The 21,213-nt window shown below is 39.2% G+C and overlaps 1 protein-coding gene across 4 annotated transcripts in view; it reads right to left on the reverse strand.

Moving 5' to 3' along the window:
• Positions 1-2,001: 2,001 nt before the first annotated feature.
• The window catches only part of ACTR2 (actin related protein 2), a 38,550-nt gene continuing 19,338 nt past the window's right edge, over positions 2,002-21,213 (reverse strand). For all 4 annotated transcript variants that reach the window (XM_081100622.1, XM_081100621.1, XM_081100624.1 and 1 more), the window contains 5 exons: positions 17,367-17,503; positions 15,621-15,770; positions 12,989-13,134; positions 7,008-7,140; positions 2,002-3,854 (listed from right to left, as the gene is read on the reverse strand). In XM_081100622.1, coding sequence (XP_080956748.1) covers positions 3,684-3,854; positions 7,008-7,140; positions 12,989-13,134; positions 15,621-15,770; positions 17,367-17,503 — 737 coding nt within the window. In that variant the 3' untranslated portion in view covers positions 2,002-3,683. The remainder of the gene's footprint in view (positions 3,855-7,007; positions 7,141-12,988; positions 13,135-15,620; positions 15,771-17,366; positions 17,504-21,213) is intronic.

Here is a 21,213-nt window from a genome sequence, read left to right on the forward strand (position 1 = left end):
GCAAATATGCTTTCCCAGGTCCTCCCCACTTCCTCCACTTACCTCTGACGTAACATTTCCAGTCTTTTAATGGGTCACAGAATTTGAGCTGAATGGAAATGAACCTACAAAACCCCTGGTACTGTGGGCAGTTGGCCTGAGTATAAGGTTAGACAGTGCACCGAACACTTAACTAAAAGCAATCCCTGAGTGTCTGGTTCACTATAGCTGGATACCTTCTCTAATGGTTCTAAAATCGTTAATAAATGCACTCAGCTGTACAATGGATGAACAAAATTGTGACTTTCATTCCATCCACAAGGACACTTTATATAGTGTCTTCCTCTGTAACATTTGTAGACAGCTGTCACACTATACTCCTGGAAACTAAGACATTTAAGACATCAGAGGCAAACTCAGGAGGTCCTGGGGACTTCGGCCATGAAGGGAGCAATGAGATTCAAGCATACAATTTCCTGAAGGAAAAACAAAAACACTTGAGTCTACTCCCCAGCCTCCATCCTCAAAGGCAAATGTCAGTTTAATAAACTTCCATCCTTCTTTAGTTGTTTTATTAAAAATAATATGCCTAAAAGTCTGCAGATGAGCTGAAATATCCTTGGACAGAGGCATGTGACATACCAGTCTACCTACCATTCCTACCTACTATTTGAAAACCACAGGGTATCTTCTGGGAAACAAAACAGTCTCTGCTTGAGGAAAAAAAAATCTCTAAAAGCCCTAATCGGTTTGGCTCAGTGGATAGAGTGTTGGCTTGCGGACTGAAAGGTCCCAGGTTCGATTCCGGTCAAGGGCATGTACCTTGGTTGTGGGCACATCCCCAGTAGGGGGTGTGCAGGAGGCAGCTGATCGATGTTTCTAACTCTCTCTCTCCCTTTCTCTCTGTAAAAATTCAATAAAATACATATTTTTTAAAAATCTCTAATATAGCTATAGCTGTCATTTGCTCTTATTTTTTATCCTCCCCAAACCCTGCGCCCCCCCCCCCCCAAGTATTTGAAATCATACCAGAAATGAAGAGGTTTTGGGGTCAAATAATAGAACACTGAATGAAACTTGGCCTACAGTTGTCAATCCATCTTGCATTAGCAAAAATGAATATATAAATGAATATAAGAAAGTGAAACTAAAGAGAAAAACTATTAAGAGAAAGGCAAAATTCAAATTTACTTTGAAAAACCTGATTTTATTTTCTGAATCAAAAAGAAGTGTATTCATGTTAAATTCAGAATTTTTAACTTTCCAATGATTTCTCAAAATACTTTACTGATATTGTTAACAGTGCTCAGAACTGTGTAAAAGTTAACATTCAAAAACAAGTTTTGAAGAAAAAAGTTTAACCATAGGACCTATTTCTAAGAAGCCCTTCTCAAAGATCAAAGTATTAGCAATCCTAATTTTAAAAGAAAATAATTTTAATCATTTTTAGAAATTTAAATGACAATGGTTTAAGAGCTAAATATCAGATCTCTTTCATAACAGAAAAAATTTTAATTTGAAAAACTCATACTAGACAAATTCAATGAAACACAACACTTCACCCACCCCCAAAATTTCTAAATGCATCATTTCTCCTTGGAATAGGAAAATTATAAAATGGAATTTTAAAATTATACTATATATATATTAATACACCATTTTAATGTCATGTTTGCTAGCAGAATATGAAATTAAAACCAAATCCTACAAAGGACAGATGATAAGTGCTCTTTCATTGTTTTATTTAAGAGCCTATCCCATTCTTCGTTGTTTTCTGCCCCCATATTATAAAATCATGACCAAAGGCCAAGAGTCAATCCATTTACCTGAAATGAACAGCTAGTAGGTACTGGTCCTACATTTGTGTCCTTTACAAAAGTCCAGTACTCAAAAGGCTGGGGGATTGATAAGAACATGATTTAGGAACACTTTAGAATCCCAAAGTACTCAGACATCCAGGTCCCTAAAATCTAGTAGATGTTATTCATAGGCTATTCACATGTACTGAAGCATGGCCAGCATGCAGGCAAACTTCTTTTATTTGTTCAAATTGAGGTAAACAGAGAAAAAATACTTAATAATAACAGAAGCTGCATAATGAAAACTAGCCTCCTTTTGCTGCTTATTTCATATAAACTGATTTTTAAGTTTTCTCACAAAAGAGACTCTAAAGCCAATAATTTCTCCAATTTCAGTTACCCAGAAAAATAAGCTTCTCCTTTCAAAGCAAAGTTTTCTTTTCATTATTAGTAAATAATTTTTTTGGGGAAAAACAAACAAAACAACAAACTTTTCCCCTCAGAATCTGCATTTTATACTTAGCGTGATATAATTTATTACTTTGTTTTTCCAATTAGAAAGCATTCAGGCCTGAGTATTTTTTTCAGATACCAAGTAATTCTGACAGAATTCATAAATATGATTTTCTGAATTAGGAAGGAAGGTCTGCTAACATTTACAAATTACCAATAATTCTTCTTTCAAGCATAAAATGGCTGCGATTATGTTGATATGATTAATTTTTCAATACAGATACAAATTTAAATATTGATTTTTTTTTTTTGCCAACATTTTAAATAGTCAAATTTTACTCTCCTTAAGGTTCAAATCAAAACAAAAAAAATGAATGAAAATTACCCAACTGGCAACAAGTCCCATATTTCAATGTTATTTTTAACCCAACAATTATAACCTACTGCCAGTAATTATTTATATGTTTTTACTTGTTTTTATTACATAAGCACTGGTCAGTTATCTAAAACAATAATTTGCAAGAATGATACTTGGCACTGGGTTTACCTTAATGCTTCTGGTATAAACAGAAACTCTTAGAAAATACCAGCTCTTAAGCACTTTTTAAATCTGTAATTTGAATGTCCAATAGCATTTTTAAAAATGTTACTCTTCTATTGATAGATTTTTAGGGAGTCTAGTCCCAGATAACAAGGTTGATTAAAAAAGAAATCCCTACGCCACATAGGATACTATACTTATTTTTTTCTATCATATGAAAACAGTTCCAGGCAGATCAAAAGTAGAAGAAAACCTGCCAAATCAAAATACTGTAAATAAAGTTCATCTTTTGTACCCAGAGCAGAAGAGCTCAAAAATCAAAATATCAAAATCAAAAGATCAACTCCCCTGGCCCCTACACACAAACACTCACCCAATACAATTTAGTCCTGAGCCCAATATTTCCCTAAAATGTTAATACCAGAGCTGTAAGGTACTTAAATCTGTGTTGAAAGCGTCACAATATAGATGAAATGCCCGAAGGGTTCAGCAGCTGCCCACCCATCCCTTACCCCCCACCCCAATAACGTGTAAAAGCTCCTGTTAAAGTTTCTTATGCTAATAAAGGCATACCACCTAGTGCGCTGAAACTAGCAGCATTAGAGCAGTCAAGTGAAACTAGGAAGCCTACAGGAATGATCTAAATGCCTACTCAGCAGAGACAAAGCAGCAGACAGGACCCTTTGCCCTCTCCTTCTGTTTGTAAGGAAGTGGTTGCATTAAACAGTCAGATTTAGCCACATTAACAAAAACTTAACAAAGCTTCCCCAAGACTCCAGAATAAAACCTGACCTTTTCAGTTAAAGGTTAAAGAGGGGCCTCTTCCATGTCCTGGAATTTAATGAGTTCAAAGATTGGCAATACAGGAAAAAAGAAAGCATTAGGGGTGTGATGGGAACAAGCTTTGGAGTTTATCGGACAGTCACACCGAGTTTCTCCAGCACGCGGACACCCTTTTCTTGGTACTCCTGTCGGGTCATCCAGAAGTTGTCTTTGTCTTTCATGATGTCTGCTAGAACGGCACCGCCCAGGAATACCATGTGCTTTCGGCGGGGTGGGTCTTCGATGCGGATCTTAAATTTCTAAAGAAGAGAGATGATAAAATGTCACATGTGCATAGTGCTTTGTGCTGTGTAACAACTTCACATATTCTCCTGCGGAATTCTCACCAACATCCTGTGGTCTAAGTAGGACTGCAGGATTTGACATCTGAGGTAGAGACATTCTGTAATTTGCCCAAAGCTCATACCTAGTGTGCTTAGAACAGTCCTGATTTACACCTGTTACCCCATCATTAGTAACAGCACTATCAAGTGTCCTGATTTGAATGATAAATCCCATGACCACCCTATTGTGAGCCCAAATACCAGATTCTGCTTGAGGCAGCTTTTCCCATCAACTGGTGGATGAACACAGGGGTTGACCACTTAGCTAGCTGTCAAATGAAGAGTTTGGATAAGAGGACTTCTGTGGTTTCTTCAAGGTCTAACATGCTATGACTTTAGTCTCATGCAATAGAGAAAGATTGAAACTCTTTTCTTATGAGCAAAGCTCTCTTTCTACTTTTTCAAATTCAAATAAAATATTCTCAAAAAGACCAAATATGTTCAAAATAAATCCTGGGGGTATTGGAAAAAATGAACACAGTAACCAAATGAAAGAGAAGCAGGGAAAGTTTAAAACTCTATGGCCAAAAAAACAAACAAACAAACAAAAAAACTCTATGGCCAGTATTAACTGCCTAACAAGGACACACCTCAATCTGTATGGTCAGTTAACACCTAAAAGAAACCTTAAAATGATGTAGCAGTTTTATTAACAGTGCCACAAATCCTGCAAAAGGACTCAAAATAACTGTCATTCTAAATTATCTTTATGTCACATAAATGAATCGTAAGATGGGATAATACATCTCAGAAAAACACCAGTTATCAACTCTGAGGCTAACCTGTTATAATTATTTGAATTACTGTTTTGCTCGTAGGTTGGGGTGAGCAAACTGTTTCTGTAAAGGGCTAGAGAGCAGATACTTGAAGCTTTGCAGGTCTCTCTGGAAAGCTATAGAAATATGTGGTGATAGGTAACTCCATATAAAATGGCTCTGGCTTTGTCCAAAACAATTGTATTTACAGCAGAACAGCTGTTTGGGGCACAGGGCTGCAGGCCGACCAACCCCACTCTAAGGGAAGCTGGGCTCCCAGAAGACACTGCTGCCCTTGAAGCTTTCTCAGCTGGCTGCTGTTTCCCTCTCACAGCACTTCCTGACCCGGGTACTTGGTAACAGACATTCTTATTCTTCATTGCTGTTCCTCTCTCCTCCTCCCTACAGCTCCACAGGCCCTCAGAAACTCCTTCCATCCACTACTCCTTGCCTAAGTCATCTACAGATCCCCAGGTGATTTCTCCTCATATCTGCTCTCACTACATGAGTGGGTGCCCTCTCCATCATTTCCTGACATTATCCTTGGCGAGTCTGTCCTCTCCCTCTCACACTTACTTGGAAAAACTGCAACTCAGGTGATCAACTCTCTACTTGCATTGCCCTCAAGCAACTGAACACTACAGGAGGAAAAGTAAGCACCTTACTTCTAACGCATCACTTACTGCAACTGAGCCCTGGTGCTGCTCGGCAATCCCATTACATTTCTTCCCTCTCCCCCACTCTCTAAGACATTTTACTCCTCCTCCCCTATTCTGTAAACCTCCACCACTTCCTCCCTTCTCTCAGAGCGTCCCAACCTGTCTTTCTACATTCACCTCTCTCCCTCCCCTCAAAGCCTGTTCACATCAGACTTAATGATCCTTTAAAAGCAAGTCAGATCCTAGCCTTTCTCTGCTCAAAATCCAATTTCACTAGGAGCAAAGTCAAACTCTACTGTGTCCTGGCTGTCTTTCTGACCTCACCTCCCAGCCCTCTCCATTGCTCTCTCAGCTCCCACCAACTTGGGGCTTTTGCACTTGCTATTCCTGCCTAGAAGGTTCTTCCCCTAGAGAGTCAGTCACATGGCTCATTTCCTCACTCCATTCAGGTCTCTGCTCAAAAGTTTTCTCATCAGAGGCCTTCCCCAATCACACCACATGAAGGAACACACCATCTCCCCAACTCCTACCACTTTCTAACCCCCAACCTTACTTTCCTTCTCTTCATAGTACTTATCACTACTGAGATGCTATCCTTCATAAACTAAAAGCAGGGATTTGGTTTTTATTCACCACTGTTTTGTTTATCCCAGTGTTGTCACCCTGAAGGAATTCAACATATATATGTTGAATAAATAAATGATCACCTGAAACCGATTTTAAAGTATATGTGTAACTCAATAAAATCTGACAACGAGTGAAGGACTTGGACAATATGGCTCCTTTCAGTCTTTTAATTTATTTAATGTATGTGTGTCCACACTCAATTTAATTTCACCAATTTTGAGTCACATATGAGAAATGTACTATTAGTGTCTCCAATATGTACAGTCAGTCCTCTGTAATGTGTAATCTCATCTAATACAGTTGATTAAAGTCCATGAGACAAACCTGAGATTTATTCAGAATTAAATGACTGTTGGTTGAGCACACAATATATAGTGTACTTCACAGTCCAGTTTATGGGGGGAAAAATCAACGTCAAACAACCATTAACTATGCTAGTTTAAAATTTTCTTTCTACACTACTTACCAACAACTACTAATTAAAGTTTATTTCAGGAGCTATGATAGTTGATGGAGATACAAAAGAATTGAAGACATGATGTTTTATAATCTGATCGGGGAGCTAAGACATATGCAAGAAAAAGCCAGAAAATAATCTAAAATCAGAAATATGAGTCCAAGAGTAGCAATGAAGGCTGATTACATATCCAAAAAGTTAAAAACAAAAAACAACAAAAAACAACCCCAAACCACCAAGTGGGGCATTTATCCCTCCACAGTACAGCAGGTTCTTCCCATGCATTTAAGAGACACCTTGATTCTAGGCTAGTCATTACAGATAACCCAGAATGTTTGGCCTGGACCTACTCATCTTCATCCACTGAATACACAAGAGGCCATGCAATATGACCATTCTGGGACAGTCCTTATGACCTTGACCATTCAGTGCTTCCTATCTCTTCAAGGCTATACTTGACTGTATTAGAAATTTGTTTAGAAAGACTTCTTGCGCCCTCTGGTGGCTGGCAAGATTCACAAGCTACTCTACAGGGTTTTAAAGGCATGTTAGTTGGATTATTGATACTTACGGAAAGCTTTTCCACATCTCCCTTTAAAACTCGTTCTAAGTAAAGCTGTTTTAGTTCTCGTTCCAACCGTGATGGTAGTCCAGGGTACATTGTAGACCCTCCAGAAAGCACAATGTGCTTATAGAATTCAGATCTAGAAAGACACAATAGATAACCATTTGGGGTTTCAGATTAGAAAAACAGTATCTCAGAGTCCCTGTTATTTATGTCAGCTAGTTGCTAGGAGAATGAAATAAAATTCAACATATAAACCACAGGCTAAATGTTTGCTATTACTACTATTATTGGATAACAAGCCCTCCTTTCATATAAAATGTTACAATTTTGATGAATATACTTCTAAAACATGACACACTTGAAATGTAACCGAGTCTTTTAACAATGACCAGTTTACATTACAAACTATCATTATTTGGACTGTGTTATAACAGTGCTTTCCGGAGCCTCTGAGAAGGGGTTGTTTACTCTAATAACCACATTCTATTATGTTCCCAGTTCTTGCTTTTCAATTTTTCCATTTGCCTTTTGTAGTTTCCCGTTTTGTTCCTTTGCCTTGAGGTTGTCACTGTTATTTTTTGTTAGACTGATGAACATGTTTGCTTCCTATAGTAATCCTCTCCTTTCCTTAAATATGTTGTTGGTTAATCAAATATAAAATAGCTACATATGTAGTAAAACATAATCTGAGGGAGGGTCTGAGGAATTCTTCTCATAGTAAAGCTCAGGAGCTGAGTCACATCCATTTTGGCTTCATTCAAACTGGTTTCGTGTCTTCAGTAGTTACTCCTAGGTTCTCAATGGCTCAAGCGACTGTAATTCTAGCTTCTAAAAGGACAGCGTTTTTGTTTTTAATTGCAAAAGTATGCACATGCGTGTCCCATAAATAAGCCAAGCAGCTGAAGTATGGCTCCATGTGATAAGTACCATGAGCATTTACATGTATGCCTTCAATATGTAGAACACACAAACAAACTAAATTTTGAGTTGTGCTCCTTTCCACTCCGGGTCTGTGGAGAGGGGCTGAACTTGACCCCAGTGTTTTAGGAATGCCAAAACGTTAATCACCACCAACAGGAAATGTACTTTTAATTACAATTTTCATTAAATCAAAGGACAAAAGCATCTATCTAATTCCTATTATTAGAATTTATCATAATTATGAAGTCTAGGTTAGATGTTTTATCATCCTCCATTAGATTTATAGATTTACTAGAGGCCCAGTGCACGAATTTGTGCATGGGTGGGGTCCCTCAGCATGGCCTGCGCCCTCTTGCAATCGGGACCCCTCGGGAGAAGCAGCAGTGCCTAAGCGGCAGGCAGCAGGGAGGAGCCCAAGTCAGGCCGGACGCCCCACTGCTCCCACTCATCCTGGCCCCACTGCACCTGCTGCCACCGCTCGGTAGTGCTGCTGCGAGCCCGTAAGCCAGCCGTGAGCCCAGCTTCTGGCTGAGCAGCGCTCCCACTGTGGGAGCACACTGACCACCAGGGGGCCGCTCCTGCATTGAGTTTCTGCCCCCTGGTGGTCAGTGTGCATCATAGTGACCGATCGTTCCAGTTGACCAGTGGTAACAGTCGCTTAGGCTTTTATATATAGACTAGAGGCCTGGTGCATGAAATTCGTGTGTGTGTGTGGGGGGGGGGGGGGGAGTTGTCCCTCAGCCCAGCTTGCACCCTCTCCAATCTGGGATCCCTCTCACAATCCAGGACTGCTGGCTCCCAACCGCTTGCCTGCCTGCCTGATCGCCCTAACCGCTTCTGCCTGCCAGCTTGATCACCCCCTAATCACTCCCCTGCCAGCCTGATTGACGCCTAACTGTTCCCCTGCCAGCCTGAAGCCCCCAACTGCCCTCCCCTGCTGGCCCGGTCACCCCTAACTCCCCTCCCTTGCTAGCCTGGTCGCCCCCAACTGCCCTCCCTTGCTGGCCTGGTCACCCCTCACTGCCCTCCCTTGTCAGCCTGGTCGCCCCTGACTGCCCTCCCCTGCCAACCTGGCCACCCATAACTGCCATTCCCTACTGGCCTGGTCGCCCCTAACTGTCCTCCCCTGTAGGCCTGGTCACCCCCAACTGCCCTCCCTTTCAGGCCTGGTCCCTCCTAAATGCCCTCCCCTGCAGGCCATCTTGTGGTGGCCATCTTGTGTCCACATGGGGGTGGCTATCTTGTGTTGGAGTGATGGTCAATTTGCATATTACTCTTTTATTAGATAGGATATTATGAGCCAATTGCTATTTTTATTAATTTCCATTATTATGCTACTCCCCACCCATCCCACAAAAATTAGGTGGGTATTTAACTCAGGGTTAAACAAACAAGTAAGCAAACACTTGCTTTACAAAATACTTTTGAGTGAACGCCTCAATAACCTGGGTGTAGAGGAGGGCTTTCTAACTATAACTCAAACTCCAGATGCAATAAAAGAAAAGATTATATATCTTTTTTTCAAATTTATTGGTTGATTTTAGAGAGGTAGGGAGAGAGAGAAACGTCGATTTGTTGATCCACTTATTTATTGGTTGATTCTTGTATGTGCCCTGACTGGAGATTGAACCTGCAACCTTGGCATATTGGGACAAAGCTCTAACCAACTGAACTAACCTAGCCAGGGCAGATAATATATCTTTTCTTTTTTTTTCTTAATCCTGACCTGAAGACATGCCCAGAGAGAGGAAGAAAGGAAGGGAAGCAGAGGGAGGTGGAAGGGAGAGAGAGACATGGACATGAGAGAGAAACATCAATAGGCCTCTCTCCACACATTCCCCGACTGAGGATCAAACCCGCAACCCAAGCACGTGCCCTGACTGGGAATTGATCTGGCAAACTTCTTGGTGCACAGGACAATGACACTCAATCAACTGAGCCACTCTGGCTGGGCAAATTATGTATCTAATTATACAACTAAATAAAAAACAATTTTTTGTATGGCTAAAAACACCATAAGCAAGAGACAAGTGTTAAATTAGGGGAGTATATCTGTAATAGATAACAGAGCTAATATAAAAGGAACTTTTAAAAAGTGAGGAAAAGTAATTACAAAAATTCTATAGAACAGGCAAAAGCCATGAACAGATAATTCATCAGAGAAAGATATAAAAATGGCCCTAAACATAGAAAAATTATGTTCAATTTCACTCCTAAGGGAGATGCAAATTAAAACTACACTGAGTTATCATTTCTCACTCCTCAAACCAGCATAAAAGAGTTGACAAACTTGAACAAGCTGTGGGGACACAGGTGCCTTTGTGTATTACTAGTGGAAATGAGCAATAACAAACTACAACCACTTAGCCTTCGAGGCAAAAATTCCCCCTCTAGAGATATTTTCAGAATATACATGCCCCAAACTACAAAAACATAATGTGGACAAGGTTATTATTGTAGCATTATGTGTCCACACAATACTGGAATCTACCTAAATGACTAAGATTCACTGAATAAACCGTGGTATGTATACACTGAAAAAAAGAATGCAACTGGAAAAAGGAATGAAGACTATCTCTAGGAAATGGTATGGGATTGTTTAGGATATAATAAGAAAAAAAAACCAACAACAAAAGGCAAAGTGCAAGAGTACTTACAGTATACTACCTTTTGTGTAAGAGAAAACAAGAACCACAGAAAGGGTGAACCTGAAACTGATGAAACTGTTTACTACAGGAGGGAGGAGAGGACTAGGGTGGGAAACGGGGGGGAGAGTACTCCTCATACATACACTTTTTAATGTAGTTCTGACTATATTGTTAAGGTTCTACTTATTCAAAAAACAAAATTAAAGACGAGCCAGGAATATCCTGTGCCCCCAAATAGAATGTGCGAAAAAGATGGAGGCACATCAAAGGACACAGGAGCCTGCTTGAACGTGCTCTCATTGGTCAAATCAGGAATAATTTGAGCAGCAAAGTAAAGACAGTAATAAATTATAATCCACTGGAGAAGAAAATTGTGAATCCATACTGACAATGAACAAACAAAGAGGGAGAAGGAAAAGCACTTCCTTTTGCTAGAATGCTAACTGATAAATACAGAAGGAATGATGGAATTAGAAAATCACCTTCTTGCAATAATCACAAAAATGGAGCCCTAGCCGGTTTGGCTCAGTGAATAGAGTGTTGGCCTGTGGACTGAAGGGTCCAGAGTTCGATTCAAGTCAGGGCACATGCCCCAGTTGCAGGCGTGATCCCCAGTGTGGGGTGTGCAGGAGGCAGCGGATCCATGAATCTCTCTCATTGATGTTTCTATCTCTCCTTCTCTCTGAAAATCAGTAAAAATATATTTAAAAATAAAAATGGATTTAGGCAAGAATCATCAATACATGCTAAAAAAGGTGGAGGGCAGAGTTTGGTGAGGAACAGGAGATTTACAAAATCTCAATGTATTTTCCCACAAATTACTTATAAATTAGGAAAGAAAAAAACAGGGCATCAATACAGTGGAGCAAAGAGAAAACGTCATTAAGAGCTCAACACTAACATCACCAATACGGAACAGACATCGTCTCTGGATGTGATGCCCTGAGATGGACACATCACATACATACGCAGTATTTTTGCCCAAAATCTGTAACCTGAATCCAACCATGAGAAATCATTCAAACCCAAATTGAGAAAAATTCTCTAAAATAATTGGCCTGTGCTCTGCAAAGATGTCAATATTATGAAAAACTGAGGACTGGCAGCAGATAAAAAGTGTCGCGGAATTGTGTCACCTAAATACAATGTGTGACCCTACATTTACTCCTTTACCGGAGAAAAGAAAAACTGTATAAAGGACACTATTAGGATAGTGGATGAAACTGAAATCTGGTGGATTTAAGTATTTATCAGTAATGCCCTGGATGGTGTGGCTCAGTGCAACGAAGGTCTCGGGTTCGATTCCTGATCAAGGGCATGTGCCTGGGTTGCAAGTTCAATCCTGCAGCCCTGTGGGGGTGCATGCAGGAGGCAACCAATTGATCTGTCTCTCTCACATCAATGTTTCTCTCTTTTGCTCCTCCCCTCCCCCAATTCCCTCCCTTCCACTCTCTAAACTAGAAAAAAAAATCCTCGGGTGAGGATTAATCTATAATAATAAAAGCGTAATATGCTAATTAGACCAGAAATCCCTTCCGGACGAAGCCGGTACTGTGAGGGAAGCCCGGGTCCCGGGTGGAGTGCCTGCTGGCGGGCCGGAGAGAAGCCTGGGTCCCGGGTGCCGGAGGGAAGCTGGTGTCAGCAGCCCGGAGGGGAGGAAGGCCTACTCTTGCATGAATTTTGTGCATTGGGCCTCTAGTAAATAAATAAACATATAAAAATTATTTATTAGTAATCAATCTCCTGTATCTAATAATTACACTGTGGCTGTATAAGGGAATATTTTTGTTTTTAGAAACTACAAAGTGAATATTAAGAAGTATAGAGGACTTAACATTCATCCTCTCAAATAGCTCAAGAAAAAAGAGAGAAGGGATAATAAAGCAAGCATGTACAGCAGAACATCAGTAAAATGGATAGAGTATGCACGCGTTCTCTTTATTATCCTAGCAACTTTTCAGGTTTATATTATTTCAAAATACAGTTTAAAATGACTTCTGAGACACAATGATACAATGTGGTAAACATCAAATACCACCCTATCAAAAAATTATTTTGCCTTATTTATTTAAAAAACATGAGTGAGCCCTAACCGGTTTGGCTCAGTGGACAGAGTGTCGGCCTGTGGACTGAAGGGTCCCAGATTCGGTTCCGGTCAGGGGCATGTACCTTGGTTGTGGGCACATCCCCGGTGGGAGGTGTGCAGGAGGCAGCTGATTGATGTTTCTCTCTCATAAATGTTTCTGACTCTCTATCCCTCTCCCTTCCTCTCTGCAAAAAAATCAATAAAATATATTTAAAAAACAAACAAACAAACATGAGTGAGATAACAGGCAACTTGGTCATTCCAACTATGTATATTCCATCTATTTCTATTTCTGATAAATAACTTTGAAACCACCATTTCTAACATACCTGGTATCAATGTCAGCTGCCTGGATTGTGTTAAAAAGCAATTCAGCAACACCCACTCCCTCAACATTGATCAAGTGAGGCTGAAATAAAGCTTCTGGTGCTTCAAATCTCTCTCCACCGACTTTGATAATGCGGCCATCTGGGAGCTAGAAACCAAGATCAACCAAGTGTTAGCAAGAGATTAAAAAATCTTCCAGTGTTCCCCAGAACACGTTTTATAGCCAAAATCATTATCAGCAACATATTTCTCCCGAAATACATTTTTGAAAAGAGAAAAGTAAAACAAAGTATTGTTAGATAATTGTTTTTATTACCATACTCTATCCTGCTGTTAAAAATGGTATGCCTTGCCCCAAGGATCAGGAATTTTGTGGAGAAATCACCAATGCGTGAGTGCAGGATGTTCCATTGGTGTTCAGCTAAGCATAAACAGGCAGCATTATCAACCATTGCTCTTGAATTATACCTGGTATCAATGTGCTTCTCTTATTAACATATTTGTAATTTTATAAATATTTTTACCATGTAGCATAAACAGATTCAATTAAAAATTTTAAATAATTTCTTTCACCAAATAATTACTCTGTGAAACTTATTTTGTTATCAAAACACTTTATATCATGTGTGGAACTTCTGTCAAATTATTTTATCCAAAAATTACTTTATGATCAAAAAGGTTTAAGGAATACTGATCTAGACTATTTTTTATTAGGCAGTTCTTTTGTATCCTACTTATTAGGTTCTATTAAATTTTAAATGATAATGACAAAATATTAATTTAAGCAAAGAAGAGTTAAGTCTGCCCTGGCCGGCTTGGCTCAGTGGATAGAGCGTCAGCCTGTGGACCGATGGGTCCCAGGTTCGATTCCAGCCAAGGGCACATGCCTGGGTTGTGGGCTCGATCCCCAGTAGGGGGTGTGCAGGAGGCAGCCGATCAATGATTCTCTCTCATCATTGATGTTTCTATCTCTCTCCTCCCTTCCTCTCTGAAATCAATAAAGAAATATATTAAAAAAAAAAAAGAAGAGTTAAGTCACATCTTGTTTATATTTAATTAAATGAGAAATGTTAAAGAAAAACTCCCTCTCTTACATCACCTCATAATTCATTGGATGAACCTAAGTAATAGGCGTGCTTGTGTATACTGGCATTTAATGAATTCTTTATGAGATAACAGAATTAGTTGTACATTGACATGTCTCACAGTGTATTTAATTTATAATAATTACAATAATTATATTCAGATTTCAAAATTGACTTTCCAATACAGCAAATTCATACAGAGCAAGTCCTTTTAAACATTTACTCCATGTTTGCTGTAACTGTTTACAGATATATGCAAAACAATGAGTTTTCAAAAACGCCAGAATTATCTTTTTATAAATTGTATCAAATGTCTTAAAAAGAAAAAAGATACTGATCCAAACATTTAACCTTAGAAAAATAAACAAAACCACCAGGTGAATTTAAAAACCATATGATATCACCCAAGATACCTAGAAAAACGTCACATGGCAGAGACTGTTTTTAGCAAAATCTCTGTACCTGACATTTCTAGCCTCTTTGATGGTGTGACTTCTCTGGACACCCTGGCTACTGGCACACTGGAGTCACCTACTCTAGGAACTACCTACCCCCAGGAACTGTTAAGACGCTATGGTTCCCATTTCTTTGCATCAAATCTTACTCTATCCTTTATTTGTTCACCCAGATCCCTCTTCACTTATCAGTTTGCTGTTTTTTTCCTGTCGTACATATTTTTATAACTTGCCCCAAATTCTTTGAGAAAGGAGGAAATTAATAAAACATGTCATACAGTCTTGGTCCCTCATCCTTTGTCTCATGCCACTTTCTTCCAAACAAGGCAGATAGATGAAGTTATAAATCTAGAGGGACTATCAAGAAAGCTTCAGGAAAGAATCCTCAGGGCCATTAAATCACACAGTATTACATTACCATGTGGATCTGTATCTTTAAAAATAAGACAATATAACTCATAAAAATGTATACTTATTTTTAAAATGACTATTTTGTATATATTTGGGATATACAGAGCTTACATGAATCAAATGGTTTAAGAATACTTGTTTTTACTGACTATTATTCTATTTCATTTTAGTAATAATTAGATCGAAGATGAGATCTGGAAGCATTTGATACCCAGATGCATATGATAGAATTAAGATAGCAATACATTAAAAATTCAGGTACAATCCTAGCCGGTTTGGCTCAGTGGTTGGAGCATTGTCCCAAGAACTAAAGGATCCCGGGTTTGATTTCAGTCAAAGGCACACACATCAGTTGCAGGCTCAATCTCTGGCCCTGGTCAGGGCACGTGCAGGAGATAACCAATCTATGTGTCTCTTTCTCTCTGTCTCTCCCCATCCCTTCTGCTGTTTAAAAGAATCAATGGAAAAAATATCCTCATGTGAGGATTAACAACAACAACAAAAAAATCAGGTAGGAGCAAATCCCCTCACATAAACTGTAACAAAGTTCTAAGTCTCACTGTTATAATTTCAAGTTCACATTTGTTTTCAACATCTCATTAAGAAACTGCATTCCAAAAAAACCTCCTTAAGCACACACCAATAATCATGGTTATTCATTTTAAAACACTGGAAATACTTACTGTGTAAGATTCAACTAATACTGTGGTTTCTAAGGCCAGTTTCTGCTCTTGCTCAATATTATATCCCACATAACACAATTTTTCTTTAATCATTCGAACTGTTTCAAAATCAGCAGAATGGTTGAAGGCGTATCCTCGCAACAGAAGCAGCTGACACACACAAAAAATATGGCAGTAAATTCACAATTACTCTGAATGAGTTCAACTCTGTAAAAGCTGTCATTGCTCACTAAGTATGTCACATCAATAACAAATGCAGTGGATCCTAAGCTCTTACTGATTATTTCAGAAACAGGGACATTGCTTTACCATAGAAGAATTTATTTCACTTTTGCAGAGAAGCTTCAGAGTAACAGAATCAAAAGCTCATGAATAACAGGTGAAACAAGCTAGTGAAACAAGCTAGTTTAAGAAAGAGTACTGTTTGAGTACTAATGTTTAGATAGTTTTGGTAAACATTAAGTCTATTCGTAAATAAATATTATTTTAGTCACAAATTCCTATTGTCTGCAATTTACTCAATACCATATTCATGATATCTCTGGGTCTTAGAAAATTTTATCTCTAGCTTCTAATATAATGTCTGACACAACAGATGGGCAACAGCATGTTAAACAAATGGGGCGGGGGGGCGGGAAGAACTCAACCTGATAATAGGAAAAAAACAAAACAATAAAAACATAATATACATATAAACACAACTGGACTTTTCATAAAAACCTCTAAAAAACAAGTCCCCTAATCTTTGTGTAACACCCTTGGAAATTCCTTTGGTGGTTACCCTAAGACAGAACTTTGGCCTAGAATGAGTGTATTATAACTCTCATTAACCTAACCTCATTATTATTCTAATTTGAGACTAAAGAAACCCAATGTCAAGATGAAGACTCAATGCAACCCAATTTATTGCACAGACATCACTATACACATTTTGGACATTATAGTGTTTTGTTGTGGGGAATGTTCATTATAGGATGCCCTGTTCATTACAGGATGTTTAATAGCACTCCTGCAGTTGTAACATCCAAAACATGTCTCCAGACATTGCAAAATGCCTCTGTAGGACAGCACCGTCCCTGGTTGAGAGCCACTGACCCAGAGGAGATACACTAACTACAGAATTCTGGTACAGACAATACTCTAACCATTTTTTTAAAAAACATTAAAAAAGTACTCATGCCTCCAAACAGTGACCTCATATACTTTCTCCAGCAATGTTTTAAAGAAAATTATAACTAATTAGAGTAAGAAGTAAACTTTAAAATAGCAAACACTGAAAACTAGATATATTCCATGAAAATTACTAAATATTAAAGTCAGGCACATCTGGGCCCTATTTTTAATCAAATATTACTTTGCTATCGATGCGTTTTATGGGGAAGGACAAGAACAGTCAACCCAAGCAAGATTATAGCTTTAATATATATCTGTTCAAAGTAAGGTTTTATGGCAGAAAAGCCTGCCTAAGTTGTTCAAGGCAGTTTTATGGTATCTTCCATCTTTTAAATACCTCTCTATCCCTTCCTCAGGAATAGCAAACATAATTATATAATGAAATAACATATTCTCATTAGTATACCAGAGATCTCGTCCATAAATCTCATATGGATTTTTATATGGATAATGGAGCAACCGGGCCATTTTACTAATGATGCAGCAGATTTGCTAGAATCCTGAGATGATACATTCAACTTTGTGTTAAGTCAAACTACAAATCTAATTTCTAGGACATCGTCTTTTGCTTACCTTGATAAGATATCTGGTAATATCCCTCCCAGCAATATCCAGTCTTCTGGTAAGGTGAGGGAGCGAAAAGCCTTCATAAACTGGGCAAATGTGAGTTACACCATCTCCAGAGTCCACCACTACTCCAGTCAATAAGCCTGTGTAAGAAACATGAGGTTTTAAGTACAGTAGAGCCAAATCAGAAAAATCAAAGCCAGAAAATTTCAACTATTAGTATAGAAGCCAAACTAGAAACTTCACCAATCGTAATGGTCTAGAAGCCAGCATTTCTTTATTATTTATTTTAAAGTGTGTTCCTAATACAGACACTAAAGTTGGTATTCTCTCACATACCGCTTCTGAGAATTTTAGTCTAATCATGTATTACCCCAAGAAATGGGGGGAAAACCAATCCTGAGACATAGGACTGAAAAACACATGTTCTTAATGCTCAGTGCAATTCTTTATTTTTCTTTCCAACTTAATATTCATCTCTGAATTCCCCTCAAGTAAAATTTTCTAAAATATATTGAATAACTTTTGTGAAAAGCGATGTGAAAGGTAAATACTACACAAGTGGATCGTGAACCCGTTGAAACAATCTAGTCTGTATTATTATTTTTTCCATATAGTATATTCAAACTGTGCTGTTTCAGGAAAATTCCTGCTGATATTAGTTAGAAATCTGAGAACAAGTGATCTTGGTTAGTCAAAGGTAACCTCAATTATTCATCAGAAACCAGAAAGACAATGTCAATTAAACCTTATAATAAAAGAACCAGCAAAGAAGCTGCCTTGTTTCTCATTTGTGCTATTTAAAAATATAAATGGCTGCAAAAGTTAGTGTTTTGCCTTTTGCACCAGCATTAATTTGGGGGGAACCCCCCCAAAAAAACCCAAACCATTTTCTAATTATTAAAAAAAAAAATATTTTGGAACCAGAACATGCATTATCTGTAACGTGCTTAAGCATTCCTTTATCATTTTCCCATTCCCGAATAGGCTCTCGGCTCTCTCCTTTTCTTATCAACTTAAACTTGCGTGCACTATAGTTTCTAATTGTAATGATTTGTCTTTGAATACATTTATTCAAACCACCTCCTTTGGAAGCTAACATAATAATTTGTTTTTCCTTGATATTCTAAGCTTCATGACAATCATATACAGCCTTTTAACGTTGCATTCTCTTAAGAAACTTTCCATTTCAAAAAATAGAAAGGCATCCACAACATCAATAATTCAAAAATACTCCCAGTAATATTAATTACAGCAGGTATTTACATTTATTTTCCAAATAGGCCTTCCCATACCACCTCACCTTGTTTCCTACCACTCGCACCAGCTTGCATACTGGTCTTTCTTCCCCTGTACATATTTGACCCATTTTCAGTGACCCTTCTGTCATTGGATTATGTATTTTTTCCACCTCAATTTCAATGGGGTCTTTTAAGACTTAATCCAGTACCTACCTTTTCGTTTATAGCTTCCCTGACCACTCTAATCTCCAGCCCAAATTCTCTAATTCCACTTATTCCCTTCACTTCTGTCTGTACATGAGGTCAAACATACTTCCCTAAATCACCATGTCACCACCTCTCTTATTCAAAAAACCTTCCATGGGCCCTGACCAGGCAGCTAAGTTGGTTAGAGAATCATCCCGATACACCAAGGTTGCAGGTTTGATTCCTGGTCAGGGCACATACAAGAATCAACCAATGAATGCATAAATAAGTGGAACAACGAATCAATGTTTCTGTCTCTCTCTCTCAAATATCAATTTAAAATAAACACCTTCGTTCATGGTTCTGAATGCTTCTCCCTACCTTTTTATAAACTAGTAGTACTAAACAAGTTCTTTAGAAGGAGAATTTTACTATGGCTTGAGTTCTTTTGATTATCATTGCTAGATTATCATTTCTCCAATTAAATATTCAACAGTTAAACAAAAATAGTTAAATATCAGGAATTAAGAGAGGATAACTTCTCATTGGATGAAAATAAATTTATGAATATTGCTAGAAAAATCTGTTAAGGTCAATTTTATTCAAGTGCAAGTCAAACAAAAATTCCATTTCAGCAGAACTAGAACTATAATCACCAGTTTCAAAGCTTAGATTTTAAAAAAATTGTATCTATTTTTTTCCAAATTATTTTCTAAAATAAATTCTGAAATTTATTTTATTTTAATGAAACAAAATTACCTACATGCAGATAATCACTCCTTGTAAAGTAACAAATTAATTTAAAAAATTGATTTCAGAGAGGAAGGGAGAAGGAGAAAAGAGAGAAGTATCAAGGATGAGAGAGAATCATTGATCTGCTGCCTTCTGCATCCCCCTACTGGAAATTGAGCCCCCAACCTGGGCATGTGCCCCGACCAGGAATCGAACTGTGACCTCCTGGTTCACAGGTCAATACTCAACCACAGAGTCACACCAGCCAGGCAGAAAGTGAAATTTGATTCCTTCTTCAAAGGAGAAACTACTCATAGCTGGACTGTAATTGCTTTAAAGGCAAGGAGACCAGTCTAGTTTACTCACTGCCTTATCCTCTACACAACAGAGTGTTAAAGTACATGCCACACTTAGTTCCTCTACGTATTTTCTAAGTATCTATATGTAGTAATAAAGACAGCTTTAAAACACCCAGTATGTGTTTTTTAAATGGTGATTTTTACTAATCCACATGTAGAGTCAGATGACTCACCTTAATATTAAAGTGTGTTTTCTAAGTACTAGATCAGTGATGGGGAACCTATGACATGCAAACTCATTTTTTTGGTTGATTTTTCTTTGTTAAATGGCATTTAAATATCCTATATAATAAAAGAGAAACATGCAAATTAACTGTCCCTCTGCTGCGCACAAGCCACACCCACCAGCCCATCAGGAGAGAGTATGCAAATTAACCCAACTAAGATGGCAGTGGCCACGGAGCTGGAGCGAGCAGGAGGCTTGGGTTGCCCCTGGCGATGGAGGAAGCCAAGCTTCCCGCCTGCCCTGGCCGGCCCTGGGCTCCACTCAAGGCTACAAAGTTTCAATTATAGAAGATAAATAAATCCCAGAAAAAAAAAAAAAGGAGAGGCTGGGAGCTTGGGTTGCCAGGGGGCGTGGCCAGCCTGAAAATGGCCCTCAGCCCCTCACCCAGGATGGCCACACCCCCATGGGATAAGGGTCCCCACTGGGGGGGTTGGCCAGCCTGCAAACAGCCATCAGCCCCTCACCCAGGCTGGCCAGGCACCCCAGCGGGACCCCTACCCTGATCTGGGACACCCTTCAGGGCAAACCAGCCTGCCTCCACCCTTGCACCAGGCCTCTATCCTATATAATAAAAGGGTAATATGCAAATTGACCCTAACAGCAGAACGACTGGGAATGACTGGTCACTATACACACACTGACAACCAGCGGGCAAATGCTCAATGTAGGAGCTGCCCCCTGGCGGTCAGTGCGCTCCCACAGGGGGAGCTCTGTTCAGCCACAAGCCAGGCTGCCAGCTGCCAGCACAGCGGTGGGGGCGGGAGCCTCTCCCACCTCCTCTGCAGCACTAAGGATGTCCAACTGCAGCTTAGGCCTGCTCCCCACTGGCAAGTGGACATCCCCCGAGGGCTCCCAGGCTGCCAGAGGGATGTCTGACTGCCAGCTTAGGCCCGATCCCCTGGGGAGAGGGCCTATGCCAGCAGGTGGACATCTCCCGAGGGGTCCCAGACTGCAAGAGGGCACAGGCCAGGCTGAGGGACCCCCCCGCCCCCCCGAGTGCACAAATTTTTGTGCACCGGGCCTCTAGTATAAAATAAATATCAAAAATATAAGTCTTTGTTTTACTATGGTTGCAAATATTAAAAAATTTCTATATGTGACATGGCACC

Source organism: Myotis nattereri (assembly GCF_964212035.1).
Source record: "Myotis nattereri genome assembly, chromosome: 10".
NCBI lineage: Eukaryota > Metazoa > Chordata > Mammalia > Chiroptera > Vespertilionidae > Myotis > Myotis nattereri.